At 41.5% G+C, this 21768-nt stretch overlaps 2 protein-coding genes across 2 annotated transcripts; both read right to left on the reverse strand.

Moving 5' to 3' along the window:
* Nucleotides 1-192: 192 nt before the first annotated feature.
* Nucleotides 193-7589, reverse strand: LOC108929501 (uncharacterized). The gene is made up of 7 exons (XM_018744050.1): nt 7523-7589; nt 6970-7028; nt 5803-5941; nt 5173-5267; nt 4527-4635; nt 4193-4343; nt 193-1450 (listed from the first exon to the last, which is right to left on the reverse strand). Exons 1-7 carry the CDS (start codon nt 7572-7574, stop codon nt 796-798), a joined length of 1260 nt encoding a protein of 419 aa, XP_018599566.1. The 5' UTR covers nt 7575-7589; the 3' UTR covers nt 193-795.
* A 1363-nt stretch (nt 7590-8952) lies between these two features.
* On the reverse strand, nt 8953-21322 carry LOC108929544 (V-type proton ATPase subunit B, brain isoform). Its single transcript, XM_018744162.2, has 14 exons — nt 21135-21322; nt 17872-17927; nt 16988-17086; nt 15383-15476; nt 15199-15276; nt 14694-14833; nt 14448-14549; nt 14158-14255; nt 13397-13520; nt 11230-11380; nt 11009-11091; nt 10782-10886; nt 10434-10563; nt 8953-10279 (listed from the first exon to the last, which is right to left on the reverse strand). The coding sequence occupies exons 1-14, from the start codon at nt 21271-21273 to the stop codon at nt 10143-10145; spliced, it is 1536 nt and encodes a 511-aa protein (XP_018599678.1). The 5' UTR covers nt 21274-21322; the 3' UTR covers nt 8953-10142.
* Nucleotides 21323-21768: the final 446 nt, after the last annotated feature.

The raw sequence follows: 21768 nt of genomic DNA on the forward strand, positions 1-21768 counted from the left end.
TAAAAATAGGATTTCAAAAGTTTATTGGGAAGACATTTCAAAACCAACACACAAGCTGTCAAACAGAACATATTAATGTGAATTCATACCAATTCTATTAAAATAACCTACAAATAAAATCCATTTAAAAATGTATAGTATTTAATTTCATTGCAATACAAAGCGTGAGCAGCATTTACAGAAATTCAGGTGGTCAAAGTTCACAGTTGAACAGCACTGATTCTTTCTATCCAGTGACATTGTAGAAAAAGCAAAGTGAACAAAATAAGGGTAGTGGCATTTGATAGCTTCAGAAATAAGTTATCACAAGGAGTGTTTCCACAGACCTTGAGAAAGTTTGAAGGCAACAGGGACAAGACAAGTTGCAAACCAGTTAAACAGATGTATAAATGTACTTACTAGTACACCTCTATGTCCATCCTGGATGTATGCAGGCTCCCCACAATTAACCTCAGTACCAAGAGCTAAATTAGTTCAACAATGGAAATGTGCTCAAGTGCTAAAGTGCCAACATAGACTGAAGGTTCATACATTTCAGAATGTTCTGCAAAAGTGAGGAATTGGCAGCATGCCGGTGTAAACGCCTGGTCGACCAGTCAGATTTTCAGGAAATATCCAGTGCAGGAAAGACTGGTACTGGCTGGCTATTATTGCACGTCACAGCAGTGATTTGTGTTAAGTAACAATCACTTCTCCTGTTAAAGAGCTCCTTTGAGAGTAAGAGCTGAGGCTTGTCGGAGAGCAGATTGTTTGCTTAAGTCTAGAAAAACAAAGTGAGCGAAGGAGGCACTTGTGCTACTGGCCATTCAAGCTTTCTAAAATCCTGAACACCCTGCGCCCTGGCACCCGATCCCCATCCATTTGTTCACTAGCCACGACCTGCTGAGGCTTCATGTCATGCAGCAGGACAAACTGAACTGGATGGTCAGAGAGGTTGAGAACAGTTTCAGTAAGTGTTGTGCCAACACAGCTAAGAGATGGGGGGGTATCGCTGCTGACCAAAGAGCTTGATTCTTCATGGCTTAAATTGTCCCCTACAAAATGTACAAAGTGATCACTGTGAGCGCCCATGGACTCCGGAAGCCGTGTAGCCTTGAGCCCAAGTGTGCTCTCCTTTCCCAAGTCCAGGTGCTCCTGTAACGGGCTCTGGTTTGTAGAACTGAGAAAACAATGGTCATGACTTTGCCTTGAGTCTGGATTTTTGCCATATTCACTGTCCTCACCCCCTGCATTGGTGCGATTCACCCCAGGGCAGGCAGACAATTCCTCCTGAGGAGATTCGCTGCCAGGAGAGGACAAGTTGTCCACTGAGGGGGTATCCATAGAGCTAACAGGAAGAGAGCTCTCCGGACAAGAACACTGCAACGTCCAGTCCTCTTGTCCTTGGTCCAAGGGCGTACAAAGAGGCAGGATGCTTGCAGTGCTGCTTCCATCACCATTACAGGATGCACTAAGTGGGGGGGAGACAGCATCTAAATGACACCCAGAGACCAATTCAAGGATTCACAGTATTAAAAATTATAGTTAAAAAGTAACTGGAACATGCAAGGACTAACTGACAATGCAAATTGTGAATTTTCCTCTCTACAAATCCCCCTGAATTTAAATCTGTTTCAGTCATTAATGCTAAATGAAATTACCCCAGAAATTAGTGTAAATGATTAACTCAAAGTTCACCTAGCAGTATCAAAGTAAATTTTTCCTCAGGTTTCAGCTAGAAGCACACTAGCTAACACAGCTGTATGTGGACCATTTTAAAGTACATTGAGAAGCTGCTTATAAATGTTCTCTATTATTGGGAAACTAGATAACGAGACAATTCTAGTTTCTCTGCAATACTTGTAAATCCCTCTCAACTGAGAGGATATATACATATATATAATATGAAGGTAAATTCTACTGAAGGGCAATATCATTATGAATGATTTTAAATTATGCACTTTTAAGCCTTTTTAACCATTGTGTTAATACAGATTACACACAATCCTTAACTGCCACATTACTGAGTGGCCCCTTATTACAATCCAGATGAAGCACTATGACCCAAATAAGAAAATATCCAATATTCAAAGACAGAATAACAAAGACATGAAAATGGCCAGTTATTTCAAACACTCAAGATGCAAAGAAAGTTAAAACCCTCCAAGTTTAGTTATATTCACAAGCTACACAACTGAAGAGCAACAACCTATTGTAATTTTTCTGTTGGAAGTTGACATCATCCATTGAGAAAGTAAGTGGATGCGTGGTCAATATAACTATAATATAGATTACATACTGCCCAGTTTTACTATAACATTACTACAAACATGTCCCCACTACAGATGATCCTCAGCTTCCAATGGGGTTCTGCTCCAATGACTGTCATAAGTACTCTGCAGTGCGAACCACTCACCACATCACCCTGAAGTATTAGTCAACATCACAATAAATGGTAACGGTCACAGAATGACTATGCAAACATTTATCATCACAGAAACATTTGATGCAACACTGGCCTGGGTGAAGCCTTTACAGTAAATGAAAATGAACACACTAAAACCAAACAGCAACCTCTTAATTTCTGTACAATTTGTGATGACGCACTGCAGTTTACCAGGCGAGTGCAATTACTGAATAAGTCAACAGAAGACTTTCCATAGTTGTACAATTAGATCTTTGTATAAGCAAACTTTTAAACTAAAGTTCTTCAGAGCTAAAGTTTGTGTAGCTTTTTTCATGTATAATTTTTTACACTTAGTGCAAAAACACAAAATACTTCAAATAGGAGCAATTTACCCAAGGACTCATTGAAAAAGACATTTTTAAAATGAGTTTTGACAATACAGAACATACTTACATTTATTCACTTACCTGACTTTTTCCTCCAAAGCAACATATACTATTAAGCCACCTACATTTATTTAATGATTGGCAAAGATGGGTTTTTTTACTAGAGAAATTTAAGGCAAATACCTTGCTCAAGAGTACTACAGTTGGAGGTGGGAGTCACACCGCAACTTTTGGGTCCAAAAGCAGCAGCTTTAACCACTACACTACCAGCTGTGCCAGATACACATATACAAATTCACCCTCCCACTACCATGAATTTGCTTCCTTTGACAAATTAGCTAAGGTTGTCAATTAAGGCAGAATGGGAGACTAAACTGATTGGTTTCACAGCTAGCAAACTTGCCCGAAGAACTCAAAAGCAGTCAGCTGACAGCAAAGAGACCTTGGCTGATATAATGTCTAGTGAAATCCACTGACTTGAGTACTTTTAAGCACTGCAAAACAAATGTAAGAAATTCAAAGTAAGAATAAGAGTGACAAACAAAGCACTTTTCTGTCAACAAAAGATACGAGTAAAGATTATCAGTGTCAGAAATTACTCTTTGTTGCTCTAAGTTTTGTTGAAATTGTAGTTGCATAGGAGTAACTAACAATGCTACCTACCTCTGATGGTAGGGGGATGGGGGAGACCATCACCAAGGGTGATATTTTAAACTGAAATGTCATCATAAGCATATGTTGATTTTAAGGTACAAACTTACCATATGCTTATAAGTTAGCATTCTTGCAAAAGGAGCATGTCATGAGGGCGGCCTATATTCATAGAAACTTTATAGTAAGTGTTGTACATCTTGTACAAAGAAGTGTACCTGCTGTGAATACTCAGGATTAAATACACACTTCATTTTAAGGAACACGTAAAATCTTACTTCTGCAATAAAATTTGGGAGGTGGGGGTTTAAGCAGTACAGTAAACATATGCAACCAAATAAAAGCACAAGATGAGAACTGTGCAGGCACAGTTCTAACCTGAATTAGAAAGTGTCAGCAGTACTCCATTTACATTGCCCACATCTCAACAGGAATTAAGCCTCAAGGCCAATCTTGGGGCATGTTCGCCATTATACGCGCACACAGTCTAAAGCTGCTTGTCCTGAAGAGGGTTGCAGGGAGCCGGAGCCTAACCCAGCAGCACAGGGCACAAGGCTGGGGGGGACACACCCCCCCCCCCCGAACAGAACGCTAGTCCGTCGCAAGGCACCCCAAGCGGGACTCGAACCCCAGACCCACCGGAGAGCAGGACCCGGCTAAGACCACTGCAACACTGCGCCCCCTCATCCATTATATGCAAATCTTTCCAAAAAGAAGGAAATTCAATGACAAACTGCTACAATAAGCCAATCAAACAGTTTATGCTCACCGCTCTACGCCCCCATCCTCTTCATACTCGTTAACTTGGCAGTGACCACCAAGGGCATTTTGCCTTGGGCTTTGCCTCAGGCCTGGATGATCCCATGGAGATTCCTGGCCTCGAACCGCAGTGTCAACAGGGTTCTCTTTCACTGAAGTATCTGCAGATTTCACAGATCAAAAGTTGATACAGACTGAACCCTGGCCACAGCGGAGTTTCAGCCTCACCTTAATTCAGTCTAGTGAGCCAATCAACATCTGAAGTCGAAACCAACAGAAACATACGTTTACACATCTGGCCCTCCTTATTAATACTGCATAATTGAAAGCAAACCATGACCAACCTGAAACGCATTTCTCTGAACATTCCCTACGTTTCTTCAAGATACTGTGAAGTTCCGGCGCAGCTTGGTCACTGGTTTGAGGCTCCTCCTCATCTGATTGAAAATTGTCCTTGACAGTGGCACAGAACAATGGCGTGTAACAAGTGGTACCAACTTAAAATTGCTTAATTTGAAGCAACTTAGAACAATTACTTCACCCCTGTCACTGTGTATGCCATTTTTTGCTCAGCTAAGATCTTAATTTGCCATGACTTTGCTACTGATTTAATGATTTGCATTCTTCAAATACCATAAGGCTGACTGGAGTACTCTACTTTCAGGAAAGTGAAGCAGTAGGTTGACCGTTAAGGAATTTGCCCCCTCACTAAGTTGTTTTAAATTGTTTCCTGGAACAGAAGCAAAATTAAATTGATAAACTTCACTAACAGCTCAACCAAGCATATGCATTCAGCTGCTGCAAAGAACAGCATGTACAGAGGTATACTAGGAGTAACAATCAAGTAGAAAAGACACTGTTCCAGAAGTTTTGCCACTGAATTCAGTTTAACAGATGGACCAGATTAGAGAATAACCTGAATTAGAGGAAAACTGTAGAAGAGGCCGTGTTCCGGCTCCTCAAAATCTTTAATATCTTTCAGGCGCTCACCTTGTGTACCTTGGTGATGCGTCTAAGAGAAACACCATTACGGATCATCTCCAGGACCTCATTCATTCCAGTACATTGTTGATCATAAGGAGATTCTGAAAACTGGAAAAGCTCAGCACAGAGACACCAGAATCCCTTTGTATCACATCAGAGGCACAAGCAAGTATGTACAGTAAAACTGGAGTTCAGAGATTGTAATGCAAATGCCAGCATACAGTACATCAGCTATTACTTGCTTTATTGAAGGTGCCTATATGAACAATTATCCTGACCCAGCATTTCAGGAACAAAGATTTGTTAAAATGTGCTTTTGAAAATATGCTGAAGTGCCACTGTCCTGGATCAGGCATGACTTCGGGGGGACTAACAAGCAAGATTGGATGCAAATAATTCCAACTTGCTTCAGGGAATAAGTTGTGAAAAAAGTTAGTCCAGTGTTATGATTAGGAAAATATTTCAGGCAGAAATTTTCTGGACACTTCAGAGTTTTTCCCCTTTACTTCCCCCAATTGAATGCCAGCTTCTAAAGACTCAATATGTAGAAATCATTTCAATTCCCTTCTACAATCTGATACACTATTTAAAGAGGGCTCTGCGATTTTGCAGCCACAAAATGGATGAAAAACTTACTTGCTTTTTCAAGGCTTTGGGCAGTTAAATTGTCCTGGAGCACCTCTGGCATCTCCTTATGCACAGTTTCAAGTTCTTTCTTCATAAGCTTAGAACTCCCTAGGTGTTCCTTTGGAGTCACCGTCTCTGAACCATCAGCCTTGGGATGAGTGTAACAAAACCAAAATGAAATAAGCGCCACAAAACGTGCGTTACAATTTCAGGAGGCCGGACAGCACTCCAAGCAAATTAATCAAGGTTAGGAGGTCACTAAATTTCAATCAACTAAATAAATTCAAGTCAGTATATAAATGTGGAAATTTATGTTAGAGAGCACATCCAGCATTACACTTCAAATACTTTCTTCAGGAAATTCTACTCATCTGACTAAATTGCAGAACATATATGCTTTTAATATAAAAAAAGCAACAAAGAAAAAAAGAGCAGCTGGCTACTCAAATCAACAGCTTTTAACTAAGGTCTGCATTGCAGTTCAGCATTAAAAGCCCTTTGTAACCCATCCCGATCCTTTTTATACCTTCCTGGTGTTAGAGTGTGTCTCACACATAATGTGTTTGTGATATTAAACAGACAAAACCACTATGGAACATTAACACTGATTTGTACAAGAGCGGTTCAGATCAAGGGTCTTTACTGAAAGCTGAGAGGACAGCAAAGCAGAAACCACTCTCTGCAGAGCGCAGGGCCATAACCCTGGTAAGCTCCTACCTACTGGGGGCCCAAATACCTTAGCAACTGTACTCAATGAAGGACACAAATGGGGGGGATGACAGATTCATTTAGCAGACACTTTTCTCCAAAGCGACGTACACCTCAGTGAAAATACAACTTGTGCATTACGTTAGGAGAAACACACAACTGCAGACATGTGACTCTTAAGTAAATCTAGAGTACTTTCCACTTGATGTTGATGCACCGATGTTCATCGCTCAAGAAGGTGCATAAAGTGCAGGATAGATGAATCCTGACAACCTCCTACAATTTTTTTTATAATAAGGTGCACAAACATTTGATGATAGATAAGGACTGCTTGAACACCAAGCTTGTAAACCCAATGACAGAAGGAACCCCGACCTCAAACAAAGGGGCCCCTAACCTTCCTGGGAGAAGATCTGCTTGAGTAGTATCTGAGGACCATAAGAACAGACATCAATACAACTCGCTCACCTGCTCCGCTGCTCCAGCCACATCTAGGTTAAACTTCCCGAAAGGACCTTTTTTATCAACTAGACGTACATGTGAAGGGAACAAACGTTTCAGTTAGTTCCCGAGCACAGAAAAAGCATAATCGCCTACAGTAAGACGTTGGTGTGCGAGCGCATCTAGGCAGCGTAGGAGGGACCGCGCGTCCCCCTGTCGGAGCGCCACCGGCCGGCTGCCGCGCCTCGGACGCGCTCTCGACTGTGTGCTCCTTCAGTGAAGCGCAGCGCCTGCGAAACAGCGCTTACGGTCTGAAAACACACTTAGTCACAGGAATAAAAGCAAAACCAACTATTATGAATAGATAGCGTTTCAGTTTGACTTGTTAATTCCAAATGCTGGCATTAGCTCCGCGTATTATCGAGCGTAATCTGTGGGGGAAGACGCGTCGTTAGCCGATTGACGAATCATCATCATCATGCTGATCTATCTGTTTAGGGAGCAGAGATGTTGTGTTACTATGGTATTTCCCAAAATAACTTAAATATCTCGAATGAACGGTAAGGGAACTCATTCAAACCTATATCTCCCTTTTTCGGACAGCAACAGAGGCGCGAGAGGATCCACGACATGACGCCGGGCGCGAGAGTCTCCACTGGTAGCGGGCGCGCGCGCTTTTGCTCGCGCTTTTTAAAACTAATCACGAAACCGTAATCAAAGGCAAACGTGGTGAGAGCAGCTGTGACCCCTGAAACGAGCTGTTTTTCTTCCTTCCTGCACAGTTTCAAACGTGTGTGCTCACTGAGCTCGTGTGTACCGGTAGATTTTCTCCGCAAATTCTAGCAGCTATAAAATATTTACATGATTTTTTTTTCCTCTCTTTTCATAGTCATACGTCCTTCATTTAACAATTAATAAATTCGTTATATTCTATCTTTAGAAAGTTAATTCGGCGCTTAGCGTTACGGAGGGGTCTTCGTCTCACGCGTAGCCGAGATAATGTTCCAATAAAATAATAGGAACTTATTGAATTTGGGCCAATTTGACATAGCCGGGGTTGCCCTACATTGTGTGGTCAACTCTTACAGGAAGGAAAAATGGACAGGGAATACAAAAGGTTTATATTGTAGCCTACTGTAGGCGCGCCTCGCTCACAATATGAGACAGACCGTTGCAGCAGCAACCTGCTGTACATCAAGAGCGAACTTCTACATCTTATCCTGTGTTAGTGGCGTCACTAGTAGTGGGTGCGGGGGGTGCAGAGCACACCGGGTGACACTAAAATGACTTGTCTATAAAATTTTTGTGCAGTGTTTCAGCAGAAATGTATCATTTTTTTTAAATAAAAATATCCCGGTAGTTAGTTATAAGAACAAAATATGTTTCGTAATAAAGCCAACCTTACATGTATAAATATAGGTACAAGGCCGAAACTCTATACTCACTTACTTTTCGAACCTTCGAATGCGCTCCGCTCAGAGCTCTCATTATTACCCAATTACAGTGACGCTACGAATCACGTGGTGTCGTATGCACGCTCTACAAGCACGCGCTCTTGTTTTCGTCGTTGATTTTGTACAATTTTATGGTGTTTTAGCTGCAATATTGTGGTAATTAGCATTTGTGAACCTCTATCAATAACGTAAAAATAAACATATTTTCTATGTAGTTCTTGAACGTTTTTACTTCGAATTCTGTTACCGAATTTGCACTTGAAAATCATTTAGTCTGTGCGTATAATGATATTGTAATTTAAAGGTGTAATTTTAATTTTGCTAATTTATGTCAGTGCTGTTGCCATTACATTAGGAAATTACGATTTACGAGTAACATTAGAACAAAAAAAAAAAACATCATTAAGGATTCTCTGTGGTCTGGTACGAGAGGAGGTCCGTGGGGGGGGGGGGGGGGGGGGGTGATACCAACCCTAGTGACGTCACTACCTGTGCAATCGCCGAGGCTGGTTGGCCTATTAAAACATAATTACACACAGTAATTCAGCATATGTTTTATTCCTCAAATACACTACATATTAATAATTGGCTTAACCTGCACACTTGGATAAACCTCTCTATATACATATCCTGGTGAGTCATACAGAATTATTAATGACAACAAGATGAATCATAATTTATACAACAGTACTTTATGGAAGTTCACTATAATACCTGCATTCTGCTACAGCACAACACAGAAAATAAATGCACAATAACATCTGTATGCATTACGTTTGTAATAATTCACATAAAATTATAGATTGACATTTTGTAGGGTACACCACACCCAGAGAGCAATCCACTGTAAACAAATGCAATAAACAATATTTGTAAATAATACTTCAACATGTAAACACTGGCAAAGCAACTGATACAAATGATTCAACAGATAACGGTTCAATAGATCTATGGAAAACAAACAGTTTTTAGATTTGTTCGACGATTAAGTCTAGACGTTAATTACAAAGATCACTCGTGAGCATTTCGACAAATGTTCTGCTTATTTCAGAACACAATGAAGAACACACTGTAGAAAGAAACTACATATACAGACAGCATTCCCACATCTCCCATGAATCTTTATGATTTTGGTTATCCTCATCTAGCTATCAATTCAACACCTGAATGTTCTATCCAGCAGCTCGACAGTTAGTACTGTTCAATTTCTCACATGGCCGAATGGAATACAAAGCCCCTACAAATTAATGCATTAAAATCTTGACATCTCAGCTAAGTTGTTGGCCAAAGCGAGGCACTGTTTAGTGTTAATGTTCATAAATAATCACTAACTCTATAGGGTTTCGCTATCTTTTACTACATTATATTATTCAGTCCATTTACCTACTTCAAGGGGGGAAAAAAATTAGATTTTCAATTCCTTGTAGTGTTTTTATGGCAATGTTCCCCAGTGGCAAATGGCTTATTGACTACTTGGCACAGTATACATATGATTACAGAAAAATTCTCTCAGTTACATATGTCAAAAAATATTCTTTAAATAATTTAAAGTATGACGTTTCAAGTCGTTCACATAAAATGCATATATCAGGCACACAGACTACTCTACTGAGGCATCATCAAGCTGAAACACACACAGAATAGTCACAATACGTTCAAAATTTGCCTTAGCAATGTGAGAACAGCAGCATGGTCAAAAAGACAGTGACAGGGGAAAGGGGCCAATTGCAGTGATGGAGAGACAGGTTAGTGTTTGGAGTCACGGGGATAGAACTCGGCCAGGGTGCTCTGTGGGATCCTTTTCAGCATCTCCTTGGGGAAGATCCTCATGAGCTGCCAACCGATGTCCAGTGTCTCATACACACTACGGTTTTCATAGGCACCTGTGGCGTGCGGAACAACGTCAAACAATACTCAGCTCTGTCAAAAGCAGTTAAGGCATATGCAGTTAAACAGTTAAACATAGTGGTGGTTGCAAAAATTCATCTTTGCCATTTCATCTCTGTGTAATATTGGACAACAAGCTCTCATACTGACCCTGGGTGATGAAATTCTTCTCAAATTTCTGTAGGAATTCCAGGTACAGGAGGTCATCTGCAGTCAATGCCTCTTCCCCAACCACAGCCTTCATGGCTTGCACATCTTTCCCAATGGCATAGCAAGCATACTGCCAATTTAAAAATAAAAAAAAAATTTAAAAACTTTATACTATAGCGCAACACCAAAGTGAAGGATTTACAACAATTATTTTCTCTTATAAAATTAATAACTGCCACCTAATAAAAAGAAGACAACAGGTCATTTATCAGTAACAGTTAACTACTTATTCAAGAGTTTTGGGAGCAATTCAATGGCAAGTGCAAAGCATTTTTGCTCTCTACGCACCAGCTGATTGGACACATCAGCATGGTCCTTACGGGTCATTCCCTCCCCTATGGCAGACTTCATCAGTCGAGACAGAGAAGGCAGCACGTTGATTGGTGGGTAAATCTAAAAGGAAATGATGTAGCACACTCTTACTAAGTGTGTAACTTTGTAAAATCACAGTAAAAACATAACAAATATTAACACAAGGACAAATTCAAGTCGGAAGAGGTGGTACATAAACAGACCTGTCGGTTATGTAGTTGTCTGTCAACATAGATCTGGCCCTCTGTGATGTAACCAGTCAGATCAGGAATGGGGTGAGTGATATCTGCAGAGGGTAAAACAACCATTTAAAAAAACACTCTCCGGTGTGGGGTTGTCTAATTGCACATGGAACCGGACACATGTCTTCACAGCCACTCAAAGATAGTGTGGTAAAGACAATAGAGGAGCGGGAGGTACGGACCATCATTTGGCATGGTGAGGATCGGAATCTGCGTGATAGAGCCACTGCGGCCCTCCACACGCCCCGCTCGCTCATAGATGGTGGCCAGGTCTGTGTACATGTAGCCAGGGAAGCCACGCCGGCCAGGCACCTCCTCTCTAGCAGCAGACACCTTTAGGGTAGGGATGGAGGTAAACAGAATCAAGGAGGTTGGGTCAGGTTAATGATCAAGATTATGGTTAGGTTTATGATGGGGGGGGAGGGGGGGGAACAAAAAAAACAGCACATTAGAAACCAATTATTTAGTTCTACAACAGGATGGGATTACACATCCTTTCATTCATTTAAATGTATCCAATTAACTGCTAGTTTTATCACTTTTATTTCAGCAGCCAAATCACAAGTGAATCATGCACCAGTACAGCAAGAGCATAAAACAAAAACACATAATCAGCACAGACACACAGGTGTACATTAGATTTTTCTTCTGTAGATTATTTTATTAGTACATTAAGAGTCACTCCTCCACTTACAAACTTTGACGAGCTCCTCAATGATACTTTGCTGAGAGTATTTAGTGTTTTCTTTTTCGGAAAAATATTGGGAGGGCCACACCAATTCAAATCACGTGCCAAAGCACTGCCTTACATGTTTCCAAAGTGGAGATGCAGGAGAAGATGTAAACAGCTGATGAACAAGCTGTAGGTGATCCTCACCCTCCTACACCAACTAGAATCACCAGTGAAGTGTTGCATCTCCTGTCATCCTGCACTTCCATTTATTCATTTAGCTGATGCTTTTCTCCAAAGAAACTTACAATGTTGAAGTTACAATTATTTACCCCTTTATACAGCTGGGTAATTTTTACCGGAGCAATTGAGGGTAAGTACCTTGCTCAAGGGTACTACAGCCAGAGGTGAGGCTCAAACCTGTGGGTCCAAAGGCAGTTGCTCTAACCACTACACTACCAGCTGTCTATGTAATACATCTGGTTCTATGCTGATGTGCAGTTGTGTCTACACTTTAACAGGAATAATTTACAACTTATGGTGATTTTTAGATTTCTCACATTCACGCTTGTACTGGGTGTTAATGAATTTCGTGTGATGTGTGGGGTAAGAGAAAGGATCAGTGAGCCACAGGTGAGTACCAACACCCCGGTCTAGCGCTGGCCAGGGTTCCCTGTTGGGCTTTCTTATGTAGTGCGTTGTAGATACTCTGGCCGAGGGGCTCAGACTGCACAGGTACGTGGTAAGCCCTGACAATTTGTGCAGAGGGAGGGGCTGTCTTCCCCCCTCACTGTCTGCAATCTACTAATAGGGCAGAGACACAGAGTGATGTGCTGCTCCATTCCCACCCAAAACACCCTGCTCTCATGTACCTCTGGGCCGTGTTTTCAATCAGTTAATGAGGGAATCGGTCTTAGGTGCAGTACTCCAAGACCCAGTTGGTGGCATTGACATTATACATATTCATTAAGCAGATATTTTTCTCCAATGCAACATACAACCAAGAGTAAACAAAGTGCATCTCCACAACACAGATCTAGTAAACAACTGTACATATCTTAGTATTCAAATCGCATAGTGTAAGTCTAATTGGAGAAATGTATCAGCTAAGTGAATTAATAAATAATAATTATTATTATTATAAGAATACATCTAACAAGGCATATCTCACAGCTTAATTACTGTAATCATTTGTAATACTCATAACCCCATCTGGTGTACTACAGTAAAGTATCATTGCAATAACAAGCAGTACAATAGAACACACAATGTCATTGGTAAAGATGTTGCCTTTCAAGAAAATTATTTTTTATCACCACAACTTTGAAAGTTTTTTTTTTTTTTTTTTAGCTTTAGGACTCTCAATTGTTATATGTGACAAAAAAATCATGAGGTTTCTGAGTTGCTTGTGTGTCTGGGCACAAACCTATGACATGAGATGTGCAGAAGCTGCTCACGTTGGTTGTCATCCAGGCACATTAAATTTTTGTTCTTGTAAGACATTTGTCATTAATGTGAATAGCTTTTTATGTGAATATTATGCTAGAAATCACAACTGCCCATAGTCCAAATTCTCATAAAAGGAGCCTTTGTTATAGGAGGGAGACATGTACATACATACTGTATATACATACAGGAAGGAAAAACTGACAATAATGGGTTGAATAATAATGCCTAACCTCTCGCAGGGCTTCAGCATAGGAGCTCATGTCTGTCAGGATAACTAGCACATGTTTCTCACACTGGTAGGCCAGGAACTCAGCGGTGGTGAGGGCCAGGCGAGGCGTGATGATGCGCTCGATCCTGCAATTCAGAACACCAGCATCACAACACCTCAATTTAACAGATCTCCCTTCACCCTGCTTTCACTATACCCTTTCCAGTGAAAATAAAGCTCTACTTTTTTGCTACTTAGCCATTTAATTAGTCATGCATTGCACTTATTACAATGGTATAAAGCAGCAGTGAGGTAGGAACCCTGGTCTTCACAAGCCACAGAGTACAATGGTCTACGTTCCAGCTGAGCTCTTAATTACTCAGCCTCAAATAGGATTTTTAACCATATTACATCAAAAAAAGCACACAAAGAACTTGCTGCTTATCCCATTTATTTTTTCACCTTATGTTTTCATTTTACTGATCTTTTCAATTGTTAGCTAGTGATTCCTAGTAATTTGGTTTATCACAATTGAAAAATGACGGCAACTCCTCTAAATGTTTCGTATAATCACGACACGATTTGTGCAAAGGGTTTCATCAAAGACCCAAGCTCAGCTGCAACAAACATCAGTGGATATTGTCGTGCAAGCTCAAGATTAAGGTTCCTGACTGTAAGGGCACCATTAAACGAAAGGTGAGTGCATGATATTCGTACAAAACATCGGTAGTGATATTTATGCGTCCCACTTTTTGTACTCAAGCGTAACTGAGAAGTACACACGTGGGGTCGTTGGCTAGGTTCAAGAAGAGACACACATTGTCCATAGATCCATTCTCTTCAAAGTCAGACTTGAAGAATCGTGCTGTTTCCATGTTAACCTGAGGTGACAAAGCAAATCAAATGAACAATATATACTCTCCACGGTTAACGCGGTTCTCCGTTTCTTATACCAACTTATATAAATCTTGCTTCGTACAAACAAATGTTTAAGATTAAAAGAATTAACTCTGTCACCACTAAAATGTCACTCAGCCCACACAGATTAAAGCGGTTCTGAACAGGGAACTTACCCCCATGGCAGCAAACACAATGGCAAAGTTCTCTTCGCTATAATCCATTACACTTTTAGGCTTCTTTACCAGACCAGCTTGTCGACAGATCTGTGCTGCAATCTGTGTTATACATACACAGACAGGCAAAATATTAAACAGAAATATGCAATGTAGGAATGGAAATTCTGATTTAGCAAGCACTGACACACCGCAGATAGACCAGGAATCTATCCTAGTAGTACTGCCTTGTGTTTTTTGCTTCACCTCATTGTGCGGAAGTCCTGCTGCTGAGAAGATAGGGATCTTCTGTCCTCGAGCAATGCTGTTCATGCCATCAATGGCAGAGATGCCTGTCTGGATCATCTCCTCTGGATAGATCCTGCACTGTGGATTGATGGGCTGTCCTGTGAGTTACAAGGGGTAGGGTGGTAAGAAACCAGCTTTTAAGACATTTGAGAATAGAAATGTTCACCAACACTTTCATACACTGTTGTCTCTATTCAAGAATTTTTGGCAGAAATAGTTTTTAACAAAATCAAAATGAAACTGAAAGGAAAGAGATCTGATGTCACTGGCCCAAAAATGGCACGGTTATAAGTGCGCTGTTCTTAACCATGTATGGTGTTAATTGGATAATGATTACATAGTAAATATGCGTGTAATATATACAAATAAAAACAAGTATAGCCCTGTTTAGTAATACTGTGTCCAAGATGTAAATAAATAAATAATTTTTTTTTTTTTAAAGATTGTACAAGTACACACATACCCATGATGTCCAGATAGTCCTCTGCCAAAACCATAGGGCCCCTGTCAATTGGCTTTCCTGATCCATTGAAAACACGGCCTGGAAGGAAATCCTTTATGTTAGGCTTATATATGCACTTCACCAGATCAATCCATGCATGGTCTGACTATAATGAGCAGTTCAGAGTTTCAGTTTGTGTATCTACCAAGCATGTCTTCTGATACTGGGGTACGGAGAATGTCCCCAGTAAATTCGCAGCTGGTCTTTTTGGCATCGATACCAGAGGTTCCTTCAAAAACCTTGGAAATTCACAGAGTTTTGTTAGCAACTTCTCTGTGTACAGACAGGAGAGGAGCAGAGTAAGAAGGTTTTATTTGCCAATTTATATGTTGTTTTCCTGATTTACGACATGTAAACTAGGTACGTAATCGTAATAAATCATAACCAAAAAATACTACTGTCACATTATAATTTCTTTCACCAATCAAAAAATTTAAATTGAGCTACAGTGCACACCAATAGGAGTTGGAAAAATAACAGAAATCCCTAACAATATATTAATATCATGGACCTACTAAGGAGCAGGACCATCCTTTGCCTTCAGAACAGCTTCAGTCCTTCTCAGAATGCTATCATACAAGTCCGGAACTGTGTGTAGCGGGATACTGCACCATTCTTCAAGAAAAACCTCGAGCTCTTTGTGGGATGAAGGAAGTGGAAATCTATTTTGCACTCTGAGCTCCAGAACTTTCAATAATGTTTAGATTAGCTCTTTGGAGAGGCCATGGATAGCATCTGACTTCTTCCTGGTTTTCACGAAACCACTTCTGAATTTGTTCAGCTGTCAGTATTGCAGCATTATAATCGAGGAATATGGGAACGTGATCTGGGAACGGTGTTTACACTACAGGGTACACCTGGTCCTGTAAAATGGCCTCATTTTCTTTTGGCCATTATACAACCCCCATTATATGATTCCCATGAGATGGCAGAGACTCCCACAATATCTCCCACCATGTTTGAGTTGGCAAAAGACATTGTTGACCAGAGGCATCCTTTGGTTTTCTCCAAAGAGAATCCTGTCTGGATTTAGGAATTATGATGAAACATGAACCATACTAATTTTTCTCCATTGCTAAGGACTCAAAATGTTGTGTTCCTTATACTCAGTTATGCGTCTTTCTGCATTGACCTTGGATACAAGCGGCTTCCAAATGGCAGCTCTGCCATAAATTCAAGATTTTTGAAACTCATGACATAATAGTTTTTGGTGAGACTGGGTCACAGAGGTGCTGATTCAATTCTGTGGTCATTTTTGAGGCTGTACTTTTGGGGCATTTATCAACTATCCTGTGAAGTGCCCACGTATCCTGTCAGTCCACTCATCCCTGCAACCAATGTTCCTCTTTGGCGATGCAGTTTGTCCATGTTTGGCATATGCTGTCACTATTTTTGAGACAATTTAATTTGACAAGTTAAATAATCTTGCAGTTTTCATTACCGATGCACCTGTAATTCAAGCATCGAATATCTGGCCTCTTTGAAAACCTGTCAGCTGCTTCATGTTGCTCACATATCAAAGTACATAATTCACACAAAAGTCCTAATTGTCAGACCTCTTCTACAGTTGACACATTCTGCTAATAGGCAATCAGCCTAATATGTCTCACCTTTGCAGATTCATTTGTTATTGCTATCTAGTTATTTCAAAGTTAAAACTCCTTTTTCATGTGGGTTTCTGTTATTTTGTCCACCCCTTGTAAATATGAAACATTTAAGGACTTGAACAGATTCCATTCACCAGTCTGACCTGTACTACAGCTTTGGAGCCGGTGACTTCCAGCACCTGTCCGCTTCTCCTCGTGCCATCGGGAAGGGTCAAGTGAACAATCTCGGCATATCTGGGGAACTGCAACACGCAATGTACAGTGACACCACATGGAAATGCGCCTCAAACAAAAGGGCTGCTACAAAGCTCCAGTATGACTGATGCACTCATATTTTCAATGAATCACGTGCTATGCTGTAAAGCTATTTGCAGAGAACTCTCTTGATTGAAATATTTGGTTTGCCAATATTTTCCATTTATATGCATTATGCCATAGCTGGGCTAATTATTTTTCAATGTAGCCACAGGTTTGGTGAGTGAGAAGTAAAATTTGCCACACCATGTAAAAATGAAGAAATTAGTCGCTGAATCCAAAATTAGATAAATACATTAAAGTAATCTATTTTAAGTTTATTCAAAACATAGACATTTTGATTACTCAATTACAACTGCCTTGTAAAAAAAAAAAAAAAAAAAAAAGAAAAAATTTATACAAAATCTGACAATTCTTCCTTTGACAAGTCAAAGAAATGTTTCCTGGATATCTGAATTCTATGCAAATTTCAACTCTGCTTCTGAATTGCCAACAGTTTGAGATCTGTATTTTACCTTGTTGATGGTTAAAGGAAAAAAAGGTAAACCAGTTGAGTAAGCAGTATGTGCTGAATCGTCGAAGCTCACCACATGGGAAATAAAACGACGCTGTTTGTTACAGAGATGTTTGTTTGGTGACCATGACTAGCGTTTTGTGTGACAAGAGGTAAATATATTGATATGGACATGGTTTAATTGCAGGTAATGTGGCAATGTTCAGGTACAAAAATAAAGCATGCACAGGTAGAAGGCAAAGGGGACAATTTACTTACTTTCACCTGATCGAGAATCACTAGAGGCCCATTGACGCCAGACACAGTCTTATAAGCTGTGGAGACAGGACAAGAACATGGCTACTGTTAAAGCTGTTGAGCTGCTGGATAAATCCTCCCTAAACTAGTCAATGTTTGACTTTAAGAAGACCTACATGTTGTGCTCGTGGGGGTGCGGTGGTGCAGTGGGTTAGACCTTATCCTGCTCTCCGGTGGGTCTGGGGTTCAAGTCACGCTTGGGGTGCCTTGTGATGGACTGATGTCCCATCCTGGGTGTGTCCCCTCCCCCTCCAGCCTTGCGCCCTGTGTTGCTGGGCTGGGCTCCGACTCCCTGCGACCCCGTATGGGACAAGCGGTTCAGAAAACGTGTGTGTGGTGTTTGTAAGGTAGTCAGCTGCATACAGATGTGTGTGGTCTATATCTCCTGAGGTATGGAGTGTCAAAAATATGGCATGTGTGATGATTGAGTGGAGATTTGGTCACCACTAAATACTGTAATTATGTGCTTTGTGAACTACCACAAATAATCTAATTATTAAAATCAATAAATGAATCTGCTTTGCGAAGTTACATAGTATGTAAATTCATCTATTGTACAGCTATACCATAAGAAGACTCCCAGAGAATCAGTATTGTAAGATCGTGCCCCAAACACTGTTAGAGGCAGTGTTACTAGGGAAGGGCTTGGGAGATGGGACCATGGGAGCACATGCGTTATTGCACATCCACGTGCTGCAGACGCCAGTAAAAGATAAACGCACAGCACTGTATGAAAACAATCACCCAATGGCTTCTACACAGACACGCATTAATACTTATGTATCTGATGCTTTTCTCCAAACAACTTACAGTGTTAAGTTACTCACAGTGATTTAGCTGCTATTACTGCTGAGTAGGGGGGCATGGTGGCGTAGCGGGTTTGACCGGGTCCTGCTCTCTGGCGGGTCTGGGGTTCAAGTCCTGCTTGGGGGTGCCTTGTGGTGGACTGGCATCCTGACCTGGGTGTGTGTGTGTGTGTGTGTGTGTGTGTGTGTGTGTGTGTGTGTGTGTGTGTGTGTGTGTGTCCCCAGCCTTATGCCCTGTGTTGCTGGGTCAGGTTCCGGTTCGCCGTGACCCCGCTCTGGACAAGCGGCTTCAGCCAGTATGTGTGTGTACTGCTGAGTAATTTTTACTGAAGGAATTCAGGGTAAGTACTCAAGGGTACTACAGCAGGCAGTGGGATTCAAACTTGTAACCACCACATCCGGAGGCAACAAATCTTGTCATTACCCTATCTACTCAGAACTGCAAACATATGCACTTTCCACGATGCATTGCTGCTCAAGCCGAAAAGTGTTTAAGTTTGTAGTTATGGGTTATGGACGATTTTGTGTAGCAACCACTGGGTGGAATTGTGCTGTCAGTACTTCTTGGTGCCACTGCGCTGTAGCTTTCTAACCAATGTGCCCCTCATTAAAATCTTGTTTTGCCTCTTACTCCCTTAGCGGCAAATCAGGGGCCTTGCGATACCTAGAATTAAACATAACGCTGCCATTCTGCATTCCACAGATAACATTGTGTGAGTAAATTCAATTAACTATGCATGAATCACATTCAGTATCATATTAAAAAAATCTGCAACATTTAAGTTTTTCTCCCAAAGCAAAACAATGAAGAGTTCTTAAAGAAAACTGAAGGCATATGTCCAGATGAGGTGTGACAATCCCAAAAATTAACTGACATTAGAAGTAATACAACACTACATGCAACACATTCATAACATAAATAAATATTCATATTTATATTAATCATAAATAACATGTTTATCAGATAAAATTCTAAATATAAAATTATGTATGTGTATATATAATCACAGAAATGTAATAAATAAATGTCAAAAAACCAAAAAGATGATGTTATTTACATGAATGTGCTGTGAATTGTGCACATGGGTTCCAGTTTCCCAGGCCTTTGTTCCTTCCTTCTCCCACTCCAGTTTTTCAGAGACCAGGAGCTACGCAGTGGATCTGTAGTATCATATCCTCCACAGACCGACAGCTCCATGACTCATGAGACAAAGTCTCTAAAGAAAGGGCTGCAATTGTGCTTGTATGTGAACACCATCTGGGCACTCAGCTGCATCCAAGTCCTCACTATACATTTACAGTTCTTCTAGTACTGACAAAACATGACAAACACACCAATATCTTAGATACTTACCAATGAACGGGAATAACAGCCCTGATGGATATTTGTTCATTTATACACCTATCTGGAGGGGGGCACGGTGGCGCAGCAGGTTTGACCAGCTCCTGCTCTCTGGTGGGTCGGGGTTCGAGTCCTGCTTGGGGTGCCTTGAAGTGGACTGGCATCCAGTCCTAGATGTGTCTCCTCCCCTCCAGCCTTATAAGCCTTGTGTTGCTGGGTTAGGCTCCAGCTCGCTGTGATCCCACACATGGGATGAGAGGTTTCTGATAATGTGTGTGTGTGTGTGTGTATACCTATCTGACCTCTGCCCAAGGGAGCTTATAATGCTAATGAGACAATCTGTAGGGCAGGGTATTCTCATTGTATCAATTCACAGAGTAAGACCTTGATCAAGGGTACTAGAGCAGGAGTGGGATTCGAACCAGGAACCCCCAGAGAGAAAAAAAAAAAAAAGGTCTAACCATGACACAAGCTGCTGTGTTCATCCCTAAAGACAATCACACACGTGCTCCTGGCCCATCAATCAATGCATCATCATGTGATACCATGTAACACTGTAAGAGGTTCACCTTTAATTAAGGACGTTTATCATAAATGTGGTATTATTATGTGGTATTTTCATTACACCTGTAGTGTAACGAACGTGTCGGCGTCCTCTGCCACCGCTGTGTAACGCACGTTTGCAGATGGAAACAGCTGCACACGGTGTCGCCCAGCTGTCAACCACGCGCCTGCACGTGATTAAAGCAGTGAACGTGTGAGCGCGCGGCGCCCAGCAGAGGGGCTCGAGGCGGCGAACAGCGCAGCGGTCACTGCGAGTCGTGACGGAGTGGCGCGCAGCGGCAACGAATGTCAATGCGCGCAAAGGCGCGGAACGCGTAGTGCAATGCGCCAGCCGCGCCAGCAGTCAGGATGCAGCGGCGGGCAGCAGCGGTCGGGTTATCTACATCGCCGGATGTCATGCTTAAAATTAAATAAAAGAAGGAACAACAACATTTGTTTAGAATTGTTCACGGCGCGTCCACACGCCCTCCCCGAAGGCGTTCGCCACATCCCCCCCCCCGACTACTACTCACTGAGTCTCGGTTGAGAAATGTAGTCCCGACTGACCGCCTGGACGTGCTCCCTGGCCGCCGCGGATTTCGTGCCGCTCACCGCCGACGAGAGCTCGTTCATGGCTCCGTTGACCATCCCTCTGAGTGCCTTCATTGCCATTTTCCGCGAGGTAGCGGCTCGCCCCCGTAGATGTGTCGTTGTATGCTAAAACTACAGTATGCGAGTGCGCATGCGCGGGCTCTACGCGTTTTACGTAAGCGAAAGGCTGAGATGACGTTATGAGCTGGCCTAGGTGCTGAAGATCGCGTGCGGGAGCTGTTGGGAGCATCTGTTGGTGTCATCGTTATCGTTTTTATTATTGTTATTAGTAGTCGTTGTAGATGTGATAGTACTATTAGCAGTAGCAGTAACAGCAGCAAGTATGGAATCTGAAAGCTCAGCCGTCGAACCCCACTCCTTCCCTAGAACCCTTACTTTGTGACAGTTGAGCATCATGCTAACAGAAATGTCTTCTTTCAGTTAAATCAATGAAGACTACTCCATCTAGGGTAAATCATTGTTTCACTTTAGACAAATCTGTCAGTTTAGTAAAGACTGGTTGGCTGGTTAGTTCGTTACTATTAATCTGTACACACAAGCTGAAGGAACATATTA

This window comes from Scleropages formosus, chromosome 12 (genome assembly GCF_900964775.1).
Source record: "Scleropages formosus chromosome 12, fSclFor1.1, whole genome shotgun sequence".
Classification (NCBI taxonomy): domain Eukaryota; kingdom Metazoa; phylum Chordata; class Actinopteri; order Osteoglossiformes; family Osteoglossidae; genus Scleropages; species Scleropages formosus.

Excerpts from the sequence above, each read along its gene's own strand:
- LOC108929544 (XM_018744162.2), bottom strand. The coding sequence starts at position 21,273 with ATGGCAATGAAGGCACTCAGAGGGATGGTCAACGGAGCCATGAACGAG. Across the intron at positions 14,834-15,198 it reads GGACTATCTGGACATCATGG|GACAGCCCATCAATCCACAG; the intron begins GTATGTGTGTAC and ends TGTAACTCACAG. Across the intron at positions 14,256-14,447 it reads TTGTGTTTGCTGCCATGGGG|GTTAACATGGAAACAGCACG; the intron begins GTAAGTTCCCTG and ends TTGTCACCTCAG.
- LOC108929501 (XM_018744050.1), bottom strand. The coding sequence starts at position 7,574 with ATGTCGTGGATCCTCTCGCGCCTCTGTTGCTGTCCGAAAAAGGGAGAT. Across the intron at positions 7,029-7,522 it reads TCCGAAAAAGGGAGATATAG|TTGATAAAAAAGGTCCTTTC; the intron begins GTTTGAATGAGT and ends ATGTACGTCTAG. Across the intron at positions 5,268-5,802 it reads CCAAAGCCTTGAAAAAGCAA|AATCTCCTTATGATCAACAA; the intron begins GTAAGTTTTTCA and ends TCCAGTTTTCAG.